Source organism: Phoxinus phoxinus, assembly GCF_949152265.1.
Source record: "Phoxinus phoxinus genome assembly, chromosome: 11".
In the NCBI taxonomy this organism is placed as follows: domain Eukaryota; kingdom Metazoa; phylum Chordata; class Actinopteri; order Cypriniformes; family Leuciscidae; genus Phoxinus; species Phoxinus phoxinus.
The window spans coordinates 10,628,294-10,644,359 of NC_136886.1; the positions used below are offsets into that span (position 1 = coordinate 10,628,294).

Genomic DNA, 16,066 nt, shown 5'->3' on the forward strand with positions numbered 1-16,066 from the left:
TAGAAAGGAGTTGTAATAATATTACAATTAAATTGAAATAATATTTCAATTACTGTTTTTGATTTTTGATCAAATCACCAGGCTTTGTAAGCACAAGAGACTTCTTTCAAAAACATTATGAAAATTGTCCCGGCCCTCAAAGTTGATCAGTAGTGTATGTGTATTCGATGTTTGTGCAGTCGTTGTCAGTATGTCTGTCCATTCAGAGCTTGTCTGTGCTGTTTATCTGTGCATGTGTGTGTTTGTGTGTGTATGTGTGCACTATATTTGTATCAGCCTGCTGTTCATACCAAATGTGTATTTTTCACAGGGGAATCCAGGAGAACCAGGAATAAGAGGACCAACTGTACGTATATTCAGTTACTGTATGTACATACTCAAATTAAAACAATATTATTTCTAACCTTTGGTTTATTTCAGGGTCCGATGGGTGGAAATGGACCCCCAGGGGCTCCTGGTGTGAAGGTAAATACTGCATTATTTGACATAGACCTCATTCATTAGCAGTAATTTCAGATTAACCATAATAGCATGAACCATGTTTGTTATTTTGTCCCTATTTGTGTCCTGATTATTTGTGTATGCATGTCATTTTAGGGTGACCATGGAGAACCAGGCATTGGAGTTCAAGTAAGTTTTCCAGCTGAGTAGAGATGAACACTTTCCTTCAGGCGATTTGTTCAAAGCAATGTGTTTTTGGAGTTACATAACTAACCCACCAGAGTTTACTCACTCTTCAATATTTTCTCTTCATTCTTCAAGGGCCCTCCTGGGCCTCAGGGCAACAGAGGGTTACCTGGACCTGCAGGCACTCCAGGAGCCATAGTAAGATAAAAATGCAATATTGGAGTCTTTCCAACAGCTAAGAGGAGTTTGACCTCGGTCTCTCCACAGAGGTCATTAGACAATCTCTGCAGCTTCAGCTTAAAGCCTCTTCACATGCTCTGTTTATCCCTCTGTGTCTTCGGTTTGCCCTTGGATTTTGGCAAAATTACAGTATTTTTCCTCTTCGCGTAGGCCTATTTCAGCAGATACCGCTTAAATATCAGTGTACTGTGACGTTCAGTAGATCCTGTGGGTATTGCATAGACATCTTGCTCTTATAGAATGTGGTGATTTATATTTGTCTGAGTAGGGATAAATGCAGCATTTTCTAATGTTTGCAGGGGCCACAAGGACCCCCAGGGCTTCCAGGACAAGTGGTGAGTAAATAAACATACCAGACAAACATATATTACAGAGAATTTCATATTAAGATAAATGCTCTATTACAAGTTTCCCTCTTTAACCAGTCGGCAAAATGGTGAATGTGAGGCAATGCATAGTTGAGGGTCTGAGCAACAAATGACAAGAGCACTTGACATGATTTGAACAGTAAAATATTGGTTTAACAGTGCCATTAGAACTGCTTCTATGAGGTGCGAGAAATATTGAAACTGAACCCGCAATTTACTCTTGGTGCAGTTGCAGGCACAATCCAATTATGATCTTGTGATGCATGTATTGCATGAATGAGTATGGTATTCTGAGGTAGTAGGCAGTACCAAGACCTAGTTTATATGAAGTGACTCTTTGTTCTCCTGTTGTCTCACAAACACACACAGTTAATATTGTAGTGCCAATTAAAAAAATGTAAATATTTATGTGGTGCATTTAGTTGCTTTCAACTTTACTTTAATGTTTAGAATATGTTCACATAAACATTTTTGTTTTGTTTTATTTGATTTTCTGTTCTTAAAATGCAGTGTGTATATGAATATATTTTTTTAACTGTTTTTATTTAACTTTCTTTTATAAACAGAGCGGTAACTTACATATAATAAACAAACAAACCCTGAAAACTGTTGCTTGCAACAAATTTAAGGGCAAAAGTAGAAGGAAAAATAAATACAATTTAAGGTGCATTTTCTCTTCAAAGAATTCACTATTCCATTACTTTTTCTGCAGGATTTATACATTAACATACACAAAAATGTATTTTATTTGTTTCTTTAGCATGTTTGTGATAAGTGAAAAAGTCCCTTGTTTGAGTAACAAGGTTATCTTTAACATGTTAACATAATGACATACACAGGGAGAGGGGGGCAAGCCTGGGGTCCCAGGTAGAGATGGTGTTCCAGGGAAAGAGGGCCTGCCAGCATTACCTGGGAAACAGGTGAGTGATCAGATGGCCTTGACATTTACAAAGACATATGTGCATTCATTTCATGATCTTCTGCTTCTTTTTTTCATATTTCCTTTGCTTCTTTCTGTTTTTCCCTACTTAACCGCTTTATCTTTGTCTAATTATCTCTTTCTGTCACTTTCTTTCAGGGTATTGCTGGTCCCATCGGCCCCCCAGGACTTAAAGGAGAGCAAGGAGACAGCGGTCCACCAGGAAAGGTGCATCCATATGTGCATCTGCATGTGTGGATTTGCACGAAATGTGTAGTTTGATTGACACTATGCTTTTAATTTCCAACCTTTTAATCTCTCTCCCTTTATTTCCACTGTGTTCTGCAGTCTGTCACCGGACCCCCTGGAATGAAGGGTGAGACGGTAAGTTGTTGCCATGGTTACAACATAGCGAACACTATGTGAAGATCAACCCTTCTCACCTGCTTGAAAGATAATCTCATTTGCAGCAAACATAATGTTAGAGCGCCATGTACGTGAGCTCTTCAATAGAGTGTTGAAAAACACTAAACCCAAATGCCAACTGTGGAGCAGCACAGTATTCAAGTAAACATCGGACTAGTGAAGACTTTTATCTGTTTAAGCCAAGCAGAGAAGCTATATTTTATTTTTCTTTAATCTAATGTTTTATGACTTTATGGGTTTCCTTGATCCTTGATTCTGTTTTTTCATACCAACTTTGGGCATTTTTTGACAGTTTCTAACTTCCAATATGCTTTCCATCCAGTTTCATTAATGTCTTTATCATGTTTGCTGGTGTCTTTAAAACAAATCCAACACAAGAAGGTTACTTAGTTAACTAGTTGACTATTAGTCTTGAACAGAATTTGAACAGAACAGAAATTGACAATGGGGGAAATACAGTGCTACAAGATAAATGTTAAATATAGCCAAGTCTTAAACATTATACATACAAAAGACAAATGTGCTAAAATTAATTGCTAATTGTCTGCAAAGTTATATTCAACCAGTCACGACTATATAAATCCAGTAATTAAGCTACATTTCAGCATGACACATGTAGGGATATCAGACTGTAGGGACCATTCTACTCACAGAAATGATGTTGGTAAAAAATACAGAGTAGTTTATCTGCCTAGAATAACGCACATTGTTGTCCAGAAGAATTCATACAAAAAGCGCCTTGCTTTCTAGACAATTTTAAGTGCCTTATTTTATTTTTGTTATGAGCGACAAGTCAGAATTATTTGAGTCTGATAAATATATTTAGCTGTATGTATATGTACTTTCAACATCTAAAAAAATCTGATACAGGGAGCAAACTTGTGAAAAGTATGACCTCCTTTTTCAGCATTCTGCCATCTCTATGACACAAATACTCTCTAATTGTGCCTTATTGTGTGTGGGTTTACTTAGTACTGGCACTGATGTGCTCCATATATATTTACCACATTTGTTGACAATTATAACAGGACAGGGAAGTAAACTGCTGTGGCTGTTGCACATTAAACGCCTTGGGCAAAATCCATCACCTGCCTTCACTGTACAGCCCGAACACTTCCAGGAGCACCTAATCTGTCAAGAGATCCCATCCACAGTTTCAACTATGATGGAATCGTGATAATATCTGAAAAAATATGTACAGCATCTTCTCAGAAATGTGCAGAAAGTCCTGAAAAAACCATGAATGGAATAAACTTAACTCAAGCATTTGGTACAATACCAATTCCCCTGAGGGAAGTGGATGGCTTATCTGCACTGCACTGCGCCATGACATAGATTGTAGATAATGCACCATAGATGTATTTCTGACATGAATATACCACATCATTAACTCCTATCTTTTTGCTGATTGTTTTTAAGGGATCTCCTGGTCAGACATTGCCAGGCACTGTTGGAGAAAGAGGCCTTCCTGGATTATCAGTGAGTTTCACTCGTTTTGGTCATATATGTGAGGTTCTGTCCAGCCAACTATTTATTCTGATGTTTTTATCAACATTTCAATGTTTCTGAAGTTTATATGTTTTGATCTGCATATTTATTCTCACAGTTTTCCATTATATTCTGTCATCAGCCATTCATCATTCATCATTTGTAGAACTAATTCTGAATTCATATTTCATACACTTACTAATTTATTTTGTGTGCCTGTTTTGTATTTTAGGGCCCAAAAGGAGACAAGGGACCAGCGGGGATAAAAGGAGAAAGAGTGAGTTCTGTCTGATAATATATAGAGCGCCAATCTACATTGTGTAGAAATGGAATTTAAAGTGTTATTTACTCACAGGGTGCTGCAGGTGATCCTGGAGATTCTGGGGAAAATGTGAGTACCCGCATTCACTTCAAAGGCAGAAGCAATAGCACCACCATCCATTTCATCTCCACTATAACACATGCATCCTTAAAAGACTTTTTCACAATTATTTTTTAGGGAATGAGAGGCCCACAAGGGCCCAAAGGATTCAAAGGTGAGGCAGGCGTGGGGATGTCTGGGCCTCCAGGACAGCTTGGACCCATCGGCTTAAAGGTCATTGATTCATTTTATTTTAGAGTTGTTATAGAACTGTTGCTAACAAACCTCAAACTCTTAGTGTTAACTTTGGTTTGTGGCTCATCCCACAAACATGAATGATAGAACCTCAAATCGACCACATGGCAATGCTTTTGCAGTCATATAGTCAACCACAGAAAATTTTAAAAACTACTGTGTATATTGAATCAAAGGTTTTTAATCTGTTCCAGGGTGACCCTGGCTTGCCAGGTCCTCTAGGCCCTCCTGGACCACGTGGATTGGATGGGACACCAGGACTGGCAGGACAGAGAGGTGAAGCAGGTCAGCCAGGACCCCCTGGACCACAAGGAGAGAGGGTTAGTTGAGTAACTGCACATACAGAAACAAATGTGACACATATTTTTAGAATTACTACATAAAGAAATGTGTTAAATACCATAAACAAAATTACTTGCTGAATTTTCAGTCTATTGACTGCATCCAGTGATCACAATTCCTCTGATGCCTCTTATGGTTGTAAGGGTCTACAAGGATTTATAGGCAAAACAGGAAACCCAGGAACATCTGGAGCTGATGGACAGCCAGGACCCACTGTAAGAATGTTAAAATCAAGTTATGTGTATACAGGTGTTTCTTAGAGCAAGTATAACTGTCTATCCCTCAGTGGTATTCAGTGATGTCTTTATCTTCATATTAGGGTACTGCGGGCCTTCCAGGACTCAAGGGCGATAAGGTAATTGATGTGTTGCTTTTAAGGGTGCTATTCTTACAATTTTTTTAAGAGCACCTGTGCTCCTTATTTAAAAACTTTAGAAGCACAGTCAAAAATGTAGGAGTAGTTAAAGTCATGCACAAGTATGCATGAATTTATAACAAAAAATAAAAAATTACAATACTAATACTGTATTTATGGCTGTCTTCCTTTTTTTTGCTTTCAATCATTAAACCATAGAGTTTTTATTTTTGCAGAAAACTCCAGGAAAACCTAAAAGCTTCAGATTTATAAATAGTTCTGATTACAAGACGGTTGGCACATGTCATGCTGCGTTTTCAAATTCACGTCATAGGTGACCCAAACCCGCAGCACTTGCAGAGTTTGCGTAGAGCAGCATTTTCTATAAACCGAGCCTCTCTGAGCCACTGAAAATACCAGATTATGAGCTGCTCACATGTAAATGAACAAAATGATGCTGTTCACTCTGAAACATGCATTGCGTCAAACTATGAATGTACATAATTAAATCACAGTCTTTACGATTTTTACTCTCATTTGTCACTTGGCTGGTGTTAATTTATTGATGAGTTCAACTGGTTCAGTCGCAACGGTGTGCCTAAACAACCCCTGGATTGGATCTGTTTAGAGCTGCTCAATCATATATCAGTATATTTCAAAAATCTGAAATATGGTATTTTTTCCCATTTAAATCTGGAAACAACTTATGGAGTTCATCCACTCTAAGTGCATATTGTCACTGAAGTAAAATACAGATATACCAAATACTAAAACATTCTGAAATGTATTTTCACTCAAATTATGTTGATTATATAATTTGTAATGAAATATTCAAGCATTTTCAAAAGTGGTACTGTTGGACAAGTATTTAAGAGTACATTACGCCTTTTCTCACTTTTCCCCCTCCACATTCAGGGTGAAATTGGAGTAGGAGTGCCAGGTCTAAGAGGAGAGCGAGGAGACCTCGGGCCTCGGGTAATGTCCATGACTAATCTAAATTATGTTCATTTGCTTGTATGCTCATCAGATTGTGATGGTGGGTGTATCTGTCTAATTTTTTTAGGGAGAAGAAGGTCGGGCTGGAACAGATGGAGAGAGAGGCCCTACTGTAAATATACTCCTTTCTGTTCACAATATTCAGCGTTCGCTCATTATTTTTTACCCCACTACATCCTGTATTCTATACATATTGATGTCAGTCAGACAGAAACAGTCAGTTTCTCTTGATGGGTGTCATTGATCTGAGCCCTCGTCTAGATGTGGAAAGGCTGATGCAGGGATAGAGGTAGCTGTACGAACACACTGTATTCGTCATACTTTATATTCAGGGCTATGATGTGTTCGTCTCCCACTCGCTGCAATTTCAAAACCATTATGAGTCAAGGCCTCTTGCTGCGCTGCACGTCTTCTATCTTCAAATGCATACAAATGTTCAAGCAAATAAGATTTCTCCTCTACTCATCTGTCTGTCCCACTGACAGGGTCCTTCTGGCAGCAAAGGGAACAGAGGAGATAAGGTGTGTATAACTTGTCGTCTGCTGCTACAATCTGTCTCAGGCTGTCCTTTACTCTGCTAAAAAAAATTCATAAAATACTTTAATTTACATGCAGATGTTTTATGTCATATAAACTTAGAAATAATGTTAAATATACCAATTCTTCACAGGGCGAGCAAGGTCCTTCGGGAATTAAAGGCGAAAAGGTGATTTATTTTTTTTAATATGCATTGATCATCCTGCTTTTTTTCACAGTTCCCTGAAATGCTTGATTCTGATTGATCCATTGGAATATTTTTTAATAATCACTGCTAAACTTGGCCCTTAAACTTGATTCTTCTTATATAATAAAATGATTTAAACTCAAATCAAACATTTTATGTCCATTTTTTTATTTGTAGCTGTAAAATAAGCAGGACCATGAACAGTCAGCTGGTAATTTTTGCAAAATAAACTCCTACAAGTGTGATCAGATGTGAAGATGGCGAGTCGTGTACCACCCTGATAGGGTTTATTTTGCAAATTAGATTACATTTTTCTTTTTAAATATTTAATTATATATTTCTGTATTTGATTTTGATTCTTCAAGGGAGATACTCTACTGGTGGGGGGGCCTCCAGGAGAGAAAGGAGTAAAAGGAGAAACTGTGAGTCAAAATTATTTGATGAAGCTGTGTCAGGTGTTTAACCGCTTTTGTGGCACTTTATAAAAAATTAAAGGCCAATAATGAAGGTTAGGTTGCTGAAGGTCTCTTATCTTTTGAAAACATGTGCCTATGAGAACTGGTCATAAAGCATTTATGTGTGCCTGCCTCAGGATCGATTCTGGAGATTGTTAACGAGTCAGTAGGCAACAGGCTAAAGGCAGATCAATTGGGTCGATGTAAACCAATCAGTTATATTGAACACTGCTCTCCTCAGGGGGAGCGAGGACCTAAAGGTGCACAGGGTGAAAAGGGTGCAAAGGGACAGGAAGGACCACTAGGAGAACAGGTAAGAATGTATTTTTCTTGTTTTTATGTACAACTACAATAAAATGTTGTGATGCCTAAAATCTATTGTAGCATTTTAAACAATTGATTTTAGACAAAATAGTATCATTTTAAAATGGGCTATTTAGTAGTTATCAGCCTTAACATGAAAAAACAAAACAATTATCAGCTTATTGGTATCAGCCACAATTGTAATATTGGTGTATCCCAAATTAAAATGGTTCTTCTCTTTTGATTCCTTTTAAAGGTTGCTGTTTTATAACTTTTTATTTGTTTAAATGTTCCTAAAATTCCTTAGGTGAAAGAAATACAGACACAAATGAGACGTACAGTAAGAGCTATACAATGTATGTGAATGGCTTTAGAAGGTTTTAGATGAATATTGAAATGTCTTACTTTTGATTACAGACGTTGTTGAGATTTCTTCTGAAACACTAGAGAAGATATGTGTCAGGTTGCTAGCGTCTCTTCTCAGAAGCAGGAGAGTCAATATGTTTGTTTAATCTCATTACTAATATTTGTAGGGTCTGAGAGGTGAGCCAGGAGAGAGAGGTTCCACTGGTTTCCAAGGAGCCCGTGGTCCTGGTGGTCAGAAGGTGAAAAATATCTTCTCTTCTCTCTTATGAATAAACGCATGCATATACATGAATACTGTAGCGGATTTAGTCCAAGGATGAAGAAGTTATAAAGTCTTTATTAAGCATAAACCAACAACTTGAAACAGTATGCACAAACAATACTGAACAAAGAATGAGTAAAGAAGAGGAACTAAATACACATGGTGATGAACTAAATGATGAACAGCTGTGATGATTAAGTTAATATCCATGATAACTGATTATGGCGGGAAAAGGAGAACAAAGGAACACAGGTGATTAAACAGACTGATACGAAAAGCAAACCTAAGCATAACCGTGACAAATACATTCGGGTGTTTAAAAATGTACATTAATGTGTGTGAACTTCATATTGATCATTTTTTTGCTTATCATTTGCAGGGAGAAGCAGGGCAGCCAGGTGTCCCAGGTGAAGCGGTGTGTATTCTTATTCAGATGCCTATAACATCAGTGCATGAATAACACATACAGTCCCCAGACTCAGCTGTTTCCCAATGACTACCTCTCATTTTTTTTTTATCTGTCCTCTACAGGGAACGCCTGGTAAAGATGGCCTGTCTGGCATGAGAGGAGAGAAGGGAGAGGTTGGGCACATAGGTCTGCGAGGCCTCAAGGTGTGTGTGTGTGTGTGCATTTTAATGGTTGTCTCTTTGATTAAAACTCAAACTGACTCTTGCTAGCTTTATCAGTAACCTTGAGGAGCCCTTCAGACCAGATGATCACACTGCTTATAATTCCTCCACAGTGTAGATTCCAGGCCATTGTGTCTGATATTCATCTGCATATGTACCATAGAGCCATCATATCAAAGTTTTTTGTGTGTGTGAATATGTGTGTGTATGTGCCTGCATGTGTAGAGAAATTGATTTGTCGAGTGCAGCGAGGCACATGAAAGACTCCTGCGTATGAATCATTCCTCTCAGGGATACATGGGCCGCTGCAGACAGTACTAGCTGCCCTTCAGCCAGCGGCAACATAGACGCACACACTCACATGGCAGATAAGAACTTTTATCTGGATTCAGCATCCCTGATAGACCTCTATCTGTTGTCACTAATGAGAAAGACAGTAATTGAAGGGTGTGTGTGCTTGTGTGTATGACTGACACATGAATAGTATTTTATTCTTTACAAATAGTCCCACCTGGGAGCTTTTCTCTAGTGTCATTACTCCCTGTCACATTGAGTGATTGACAGGTTGACTGAGCTTTAATTGCTTACAGGGAGAACGAGGCTCCAAGGGGTTATGTGGACCAAGCGGACAAAAGGGAGACAAGGTGAGTAATAAAGAGAGCTTGATGAAAGTTTGTGTTGTGTCGCAATGTTTTGCTGGGAGTCATGAATTTTGTCTGTTAATAGGGAGATGGTGGGATTAATGGCAGACCAGGATTGCCGGGAAGGAAAGGAGAGCAGGTACGTACACACATTTATTTGTGTGTGAGGGCTGCATGTGATTCCTGCTGTTTTCTTTGTTTGAATGCAAGTTTTCTTTCAGGGTGAAGTCGGGTCTCAAGGTCCCACAGGAAGTCCAGGGAAGGAGGGGCTCATTGGATCCAAGGTAAAACATCTGAAGTCTGAGATTATATTGAATAATAGGGTAGGGTTGTTATAATACAAACATTCACAATTCTTGACCAATTATTAAACCACGGTAAAACTGCCATTCAAGTTTCTTTTTAAAGACATAAATACATTTATTCAGCAAAGATGATTGTAAAAGCATTCATAATGTAACAAAATATTTCTTTTTCAAATAAACGCTTTTCTTTTGAACTTTCATTAAAGAATCCTATATGCAGCATAACAGTTTTTTTTATATTTGATAATGAGAAATGTTACTTGAGCATCAAATCATATTAAAATAATTTCTGGAGGATCATATGACACTGAAGATGAGAAAGGGCAGTTGAAAGTTCAGCTTTGCTATCAAGAGAAATAAATTTCAATTTAGAATATATTAAAATAGAAAAAAAACTGTTTTACTGTGTTTTTGATTAAAAAAATACACCAATCCTTGGTGGACAGATTTATTTCAAACACATAAAAAATCTTAATGCATATTACAAAAACTGTGAATGTAATGGGTGCATACAAGCTTTTTTATCATGAATCGAGTCTGTACTACTGATACTGTATTTTATTATTATCGTATTTTTATCATTTTAATATTGATTGGTATCAACCAGAGCATGTGAGCGGAGCAGTGTGACGCTCCAATTAATATTCTGCTGTGAAGGAAATATTACTGTTCTCATGCTAACATACCAATATTTTTAACAACCCTACTCAATACGTGGACAACAAAATGGTTGAAACTGTTTTACAGTAACAGAACTACAGGTGAGACTCAAAAAATTTGAATATTGTGCAAAAGTTAATTTATTTCAGTAATTCAACTTAAAAGGTGAAACTAATATATTTTATAGACTTATTACATGCAAAGTAAGATATTTCAAGCCTTTATTTGTTATAATTGTGATGATTATGGCTTACAGCTATGAAAACCTTTTCACAATATTCTAATTTTGAATTTGGGGTTTTCATAAGCTTTATGCCATAATCATCAAAATTATAACAAATAAAGGCTCACTTTGCATGTAATGACTCGTATAATATATTAGTTTCACTATTTAAGTGGAATTACTGAAACAAATGAACTTTTGCACGATATTCTAATTTTTCGCGTTTCAATCTGTACATAATCTGTAGTCTGTAGTACATAATGTAGTCTGTACATAATTATCTGTAGTAATAAAAAATAAAAAAAGTGGAACAGGTGCAATGAAACTTTAAACAAACTGTGTAACATTCATCTGTTGATGTCCAGGGTGACAGAGGCTTTGATGGGGTTATGGGGCCAAAGGGAACACAGGGAGAGAAAGGTGAACGGGTGAGTATGCAAACCTCTTTAGCTTCCTGCTGTTTAAATCTAAAGTTGATCTAAGAAACTATAGAAGAAGAAATCTAAAGAAGAGACTTATTAGTTGTTCCTCTTGCTTTCTTTAGGGCCCTTCTGGTATCCCAGGCCCTCCTGGTCTGAGAGGTGTGGATGGACCCCCTGGTCTAACAGGCCCTCAAGGACCTGCTGGAGGTAAAGGTCCAGAGGGTCTGCAGGGACAAAAGGTATCAAACTAACTTATTCTGTACCACTGTATGTGCAAAGGGACATTTACAAAATCATGGAGGTCATTTCATCGTTTCAATGGATTCGTTTTTCATTTGGGTATCTTCAAGACATTGGACCACACATGATTAAAATATGCCTTTAAATGAGAATATATCACAACAAAACTAACTTTTCTCCTACCTTACGAATGTGCATTTTCTACATTTAAAAGAAATACACATCACTTTAACAATCTGGGCTTATTTTATGTCTGACATAATCACCTGTGGTTCAACAAACAAGTGAGTAATCAGCAGATTCAGTGAGGATGTGAGTTGTCGTGCCAATTTTTGCTTGATTCAGAGTCTGATTTGCCGATTGTTTGAGAGATGCATTTTAGAGTGTTTCTCTCTCAACACAGTTAAATTCTCAAGTTATTTATTTTATTTGAATTTCTTTTATTTTGCTGTGATGTGTGTGTGTGTATGTAGTGCAGTACAGAGCAGTGCTGCTCCTGAATAGCTCTGCTGGAAACCCTGATTCTTATGCACAAGGAGCACGGTTAGTTCATCATATGTGAGGTATTGAATATTTATTGTAGGGAGAAAGAGGTCCTGCAGGCCCTGCTATGGTTGGTCCACGTGGCATACCAGGGATCCCAGGAGAGAGGGGAGAACAGGTGACTATACACATAATCTACCTCTGCATTGATTCTCTATACATCTGTCATCGCTAAATGTGTCTCTTTGTGTTATGTATCAGGGTGAGATAGGGTCTGATGGACCTAAAGGAGACAGAGGAGAACCAGGCATGACGGTCAGAACAAATAGACTTTTACGATTCATGACTTATTGTAATGTTATGCATAATTTATTCTTCTACCTGAGCCTCACATTGAACCCTCAAGATAAGTTAGAATGACTCATGGGCTGGTCCACATCTCTCTTTATTCTTTAAAGGAGGATGAGATTCGGGGTTATGTTCGAACTGAGATGAACCTGCATTGTGGTGAGTGGATCTTTGATAATTGTCATTTATCTCCATCTATAACAAATTTCCATCACCATCAATGACCGTTTCACTTCATGAAGTCATGAAATCTACATGAATCCTCTACAACGACTTCCTTTTTTGGTGCACTGAAAGAAAAAAATTTAGACATCTGTTTAGTTTTAAACTTTTGTCCGCCTCATCAGTTGCAAACCTAATTTGTTGTCTGGCTCCTTTGTGATATGGAACAGCTGGGTAAATGATAAATGTGATTGTAAATCCCTGACCTTTTTTACATTGAAAATTGTTTTACAGAAGTAAAGTGGGATGCAAATTCTGATTAATGTTGATTTTCTCTCTTATGTATCTTTAAATTCATATCTCTTTCTCTCTCTCTTTTTCCCTAAGCTTGTGGAGGTAAGTTGTGACTTATATAGCCTTAATATAGCTATATTTTCCTATCATTGCATCAGCAACTCGTGTCCACACAGTACACTAACAGTACACTTGTGTGATGTGGTTTCAGTCTGTATAAACCTTGTTGTTGAGAATGTTCGTGAGAATTTCTGGTTTGTGTCCACATGGCTAAACTTTGGGTTTTGTGCATGCAAAATTGTTGATGTAGTGCATGAACTTTGAGTACATCTTTACACACATGAATGCCTGTGTGTGTGTGTGTGTGTGTGTGTGTGTGTGTGTGTGTGTGTGTGTGTGTGTGTGTGTGTGTGTGTGTGTGTGTGTGTGTGTGTGTGTGTGTGTGTGTGTGTGTGTGTGTGTGTGTGTGTGTGTGCGTTCACTGATGGGGTTTGCTGTCTTGCATTTGTGTAATTCGTTGTGGGCTTGTTCTCAGGTGTTCAGGACGTTCAGATACCTGTAGCAGTGCAGACTTACCGAAGTCGCTCCTCCACGTCCCCCGAGCGCTCACTAACCCGAGGGGACGAGGAGGGTGAGTCCTATCCTCAATTCGTCCTGCTATCTGTTTATCCACTAAAAAATTCCTGTCACTCTGTCCTGTATTTATTACTTTCTTGAAAGGACTAGTTTAAAGAAATAGTTCTCCCAAAAATTCTGTCATCATTTACTCAACCATCTATCATTCCAGGACTTTTTCTCATCTGTGGAACACAAAAGTAGATATTTTGAAGAATGATCACACTGATTTTTTCCAAAGCACAAAAGTCCATGAGTCCTGTGCCAAGTGCAATGGGTGAGAAAGTTATCTGGTTTCAGAAGAATTTGTGCTAACCATTTGGACTATTTTTACTGTGCTTTTTGGAGTTTGACCTTGTGACAACAAAGTGCCTAATTCTATTGAATGTCCAATTGTAGTGTATATCAAATCTTAAAAGTATATTTTAAAAAAACTGTACAAGCAGAAAATATTAATTAATAAAACTTAAAAAGATTACAATAACATTTTTATGACGGTTCCTTACACTTAAAGTGTACTTTGTAATGTCAAATTAAAGGTTTTACTTTAAAGTACATTGTAAATAGTTCATTTTATAATCTTTTGTTGTGGTCTTAAAAAGTACACTTCTTTCAATGTTTGCTAATATACTTAAGCTCATGTAAAGTGATTATAATTTTAACTGTAGTGTTATTACATATTACATTCAAAGTTAATATATTTTAAATGTACTAAATTGTGCCTTCATTACAAATGTGTTATTACAAATATATTTAAATAAATGACATACAAGGTTTAATAGAAAGGACATTAAAGTATATTTTAGTTTACCATGCTTGTCAGTTCATTCGGCAGTGCACTAACCACATTTCAACAAACAATAGAGGTCATTATGAAATTACATGTAAAAATGTATTTAAGTCCCACTGAAGTGGGTAAAAAACCACTCAATTTAAGCTATCTACATTTAATATTAAAATGTTATACTTGTTCATGTAATTTATTTTACACATCCACAACATTACATTCAGTTTACACTTAAGTATATATTTTTAAGTATATTTCCATAAGGACTTTTTTTTAAGTATGCTAAAGTGCACTTTTCTCCAGTGGTAGTCACTATGCATTATTTAACAAAGAGCAGTGTCAACATTCCTCAAAACATCTCATTATCATGTTCCATGAAAGAATGTACTGTAAGTCATACACGTTTTGAACAACATGAGGGCGAGTAAAAGATGACAATAATGAATTTTTCTCTTTAAACTACCCCTTTAAACAGAAACTATGTTTCTGCCATGAAAATAAGTGGGATCTGTTAAATACATGCTTGTATTTAACATTATCCAGTTGCAGATGTACATCGATTGCTTTCAAACTACGATATTGCAGGGTTCTAAACTCTGATTTTCAAAAGCTTTCTTTATTTGTGCATCCATGCAAAACATTTTTTTGGCAGGTCCAAAGCTGCGTGTTGTGATGAACACAAATGATCCAGATTATGAGCACATTTACTCTATAGAGACCTATGAAGATGATGTCCCAGTGGTGGAGATTGCTGACTATGACACCACTGTCAATAAAAGCCAGGGTATGCCTTTTTTCTTCAGAACAATTTTAATTGTATGTGCAGACGCAGATTAATATATTGATATTTTGGCAGGTCAAACAGTCTCTGTTGATTCATTAAAAGCTGAAAGGACAAAAAGAGAGGTGAAAGGTGAAGGTAAGCCATTACTCGTGATGTTGCATGTCGGAGCGCTTGCCTATAGCTTTACTGTGGAAATAACAATGTTGATGGTGCATATTTTATTAATACATGCACATTTTTACTGCTTTCCCATGTTATTGTTGGGGATGGGGACCGAATACTTAGAAATGCTATCTGTAGGAATGTATTAAACTTTTGCTTTGTTGATGTCACTGTCTTCAAACCCCTAACAGAACTGATGATGGATTATCATAATTTTGCACTCTGTAATTGCTGCACATTGTTCTTTGCTGTGCTCACTTCCTGTTGTTTCTCTGTGAATCTGCTGCATGCTGTAAACCCGCTGACTCATCTGCATGACAGCTCTTAGTATGAGATTGCAAGCAGCTGTCCCGCCACAGAAAAGAGCTGGATATTTCGACAGATCTCTGTGGCACTCAACTATAGAGATGCCATAATGACAAGTTTAAGAGTTGAATCTGCCCTGTGTGCATTTAATGACAGTCTTTCGCCATATTGTTCAGTTTGCATTCATTCGGGATATATAAATGTGTTGATTATGAAATGTTTCTGCATACAGATGTTTTGAAAATACTCTTATGCTCCCCAATACTGCATTTATTTGATTAAAATACAGAGAAAACAGTAATATTGTGAATATCATTACAACTTAAAATAACTGTTTGTTTACTCTTTCGATGGTCCACTCATTCTACAAGTAACTTTACATCTACACGTCAACTTACTCTCATTAGATTATTCGGGTTAGGTGTTAAGGTTCATGTTAGTGGAATAATTTGGATGTAGTTGGATAGTTACTTCTAGTTATTAGAATGTCTGTTGGGGGAGCATCAAAATAAAGTGC

General features: G+C 37.1%; 1 protein-coding gene across 2 annotated transcripts in view; it reads left to right on the top strand.

Annotated features, from left to right (window-relative positions):
• col7a1 (collagen, type VII, alpha 1) overlaps positions 1–16,066 on the top strand; it is a 62,338-nt gene that overhangs the window by 43,996 nt on the left and 2,276 nt on the right. Inside the window, exons 83-117 of one of the 2 annotated variants that reach the window (XM_079629487.1) lie at positions 311–346; positions 421–465; positions 598–630; positions 763–825; positions 1,167–1,202; positions 2,075–2,155; positions 2,314–2,382; positions 2,503–2,538; positions 4,000–4,059; positions 4,301–4,345; positions 4,424–4,459; positions 4,568–4,663; positions 4,879–5,004; positions 5,170–5,241; positions 5,346–5,381; positions 6,297–6,356; positions 6,445–6,489; positions 6,863–6,898; positions 7,048–7,083; positions 7,467–7,523; positions 7,798–7,869; positions 8,393–8,464; positions 8,867–8,902; positions 9,019–9,099; positions 9,708–9,761; positions 9,844–9,897; positions 9,980–10,042; positions 11,312–11,374; positions 11,491–11,607; positions 12,192–12,269; positions 12,353–12,406; positions 12,550–12,598; positions 13,431–13,526; positions 14,950–15,081; positions 15,154–15,216. In XM_079629487.1, coding sequence (XP_079485613.1) covers positions 311–346; positions 421–465; positions 598–630; positions 763–825; positions 1,167–1,202; positions 2,075–2,155; positions 2,314–2,382; positions 2,503–2,538; positions 4,000–4,059; positions 4,301–4,345; positions 4,424–4,459; positions 4,568–4,663; positions 4,879–5,004; positions 5,170–5,241; positions 5,346–5,381; positions 6,297–6,356; positions 6,445–6,489; positions 6,863–6,898; positions 7,048–7,083; positions 7,467–7,523; positions 7,798–7,869; positions 8,393–8,464; positions 8,867–8,902; positions 9,019–9,099; positions 9,708–9,761; positions 9,844–9,897; positions 9,980–10,042; positions 11,312–11,374; positions 11,491–11,607; positions 12,192–12,269; positions 12,353–12,406; positions 12,550–12,598; positions 13,431–13,526; positions 14,950–15,081; positions 15,154–15,216 — 2,188 coding nt within the window. Of the gene's footprint in view, positions 1–310; positions 347–420; positions 466–597; positions 631–762; positions 826–1,166; positions 1,203–2,074; positions 2,156–2,313; positions 2,383–2,502; positions 2,539–3,999; positions 4,060–4,300; positions 4,346–4,423; positions 4,460–4,567; positions 4,664–4,878; positions 5,005–5,169; positions 5,242–5,345; positions 5,382–6,296; positions 6,357–6,444; positions 6,490–6,862; positions 6,899–7,047; positions 7,084–7,455; positions 7,524–7,797; positions 7,870–8,392; positions 8,465–8,866; positions 8,903–9,018; positions 9,100–9,707; positions 9,762–9,843; positions 9,898–9,979; positions 10,043–11,311; positions 11,375–11,490; positions 11,608–12,191; positions 12,270–12,352; positions 12,407–12,549; positions 12,599–13,430; positions 13,527–14,949; positions 15,082–15,153; positions 15,217–16,066 lie in introns of those variants that run through there. The other variant, XR_013799622.1, reaches the window with a different exon arrangement.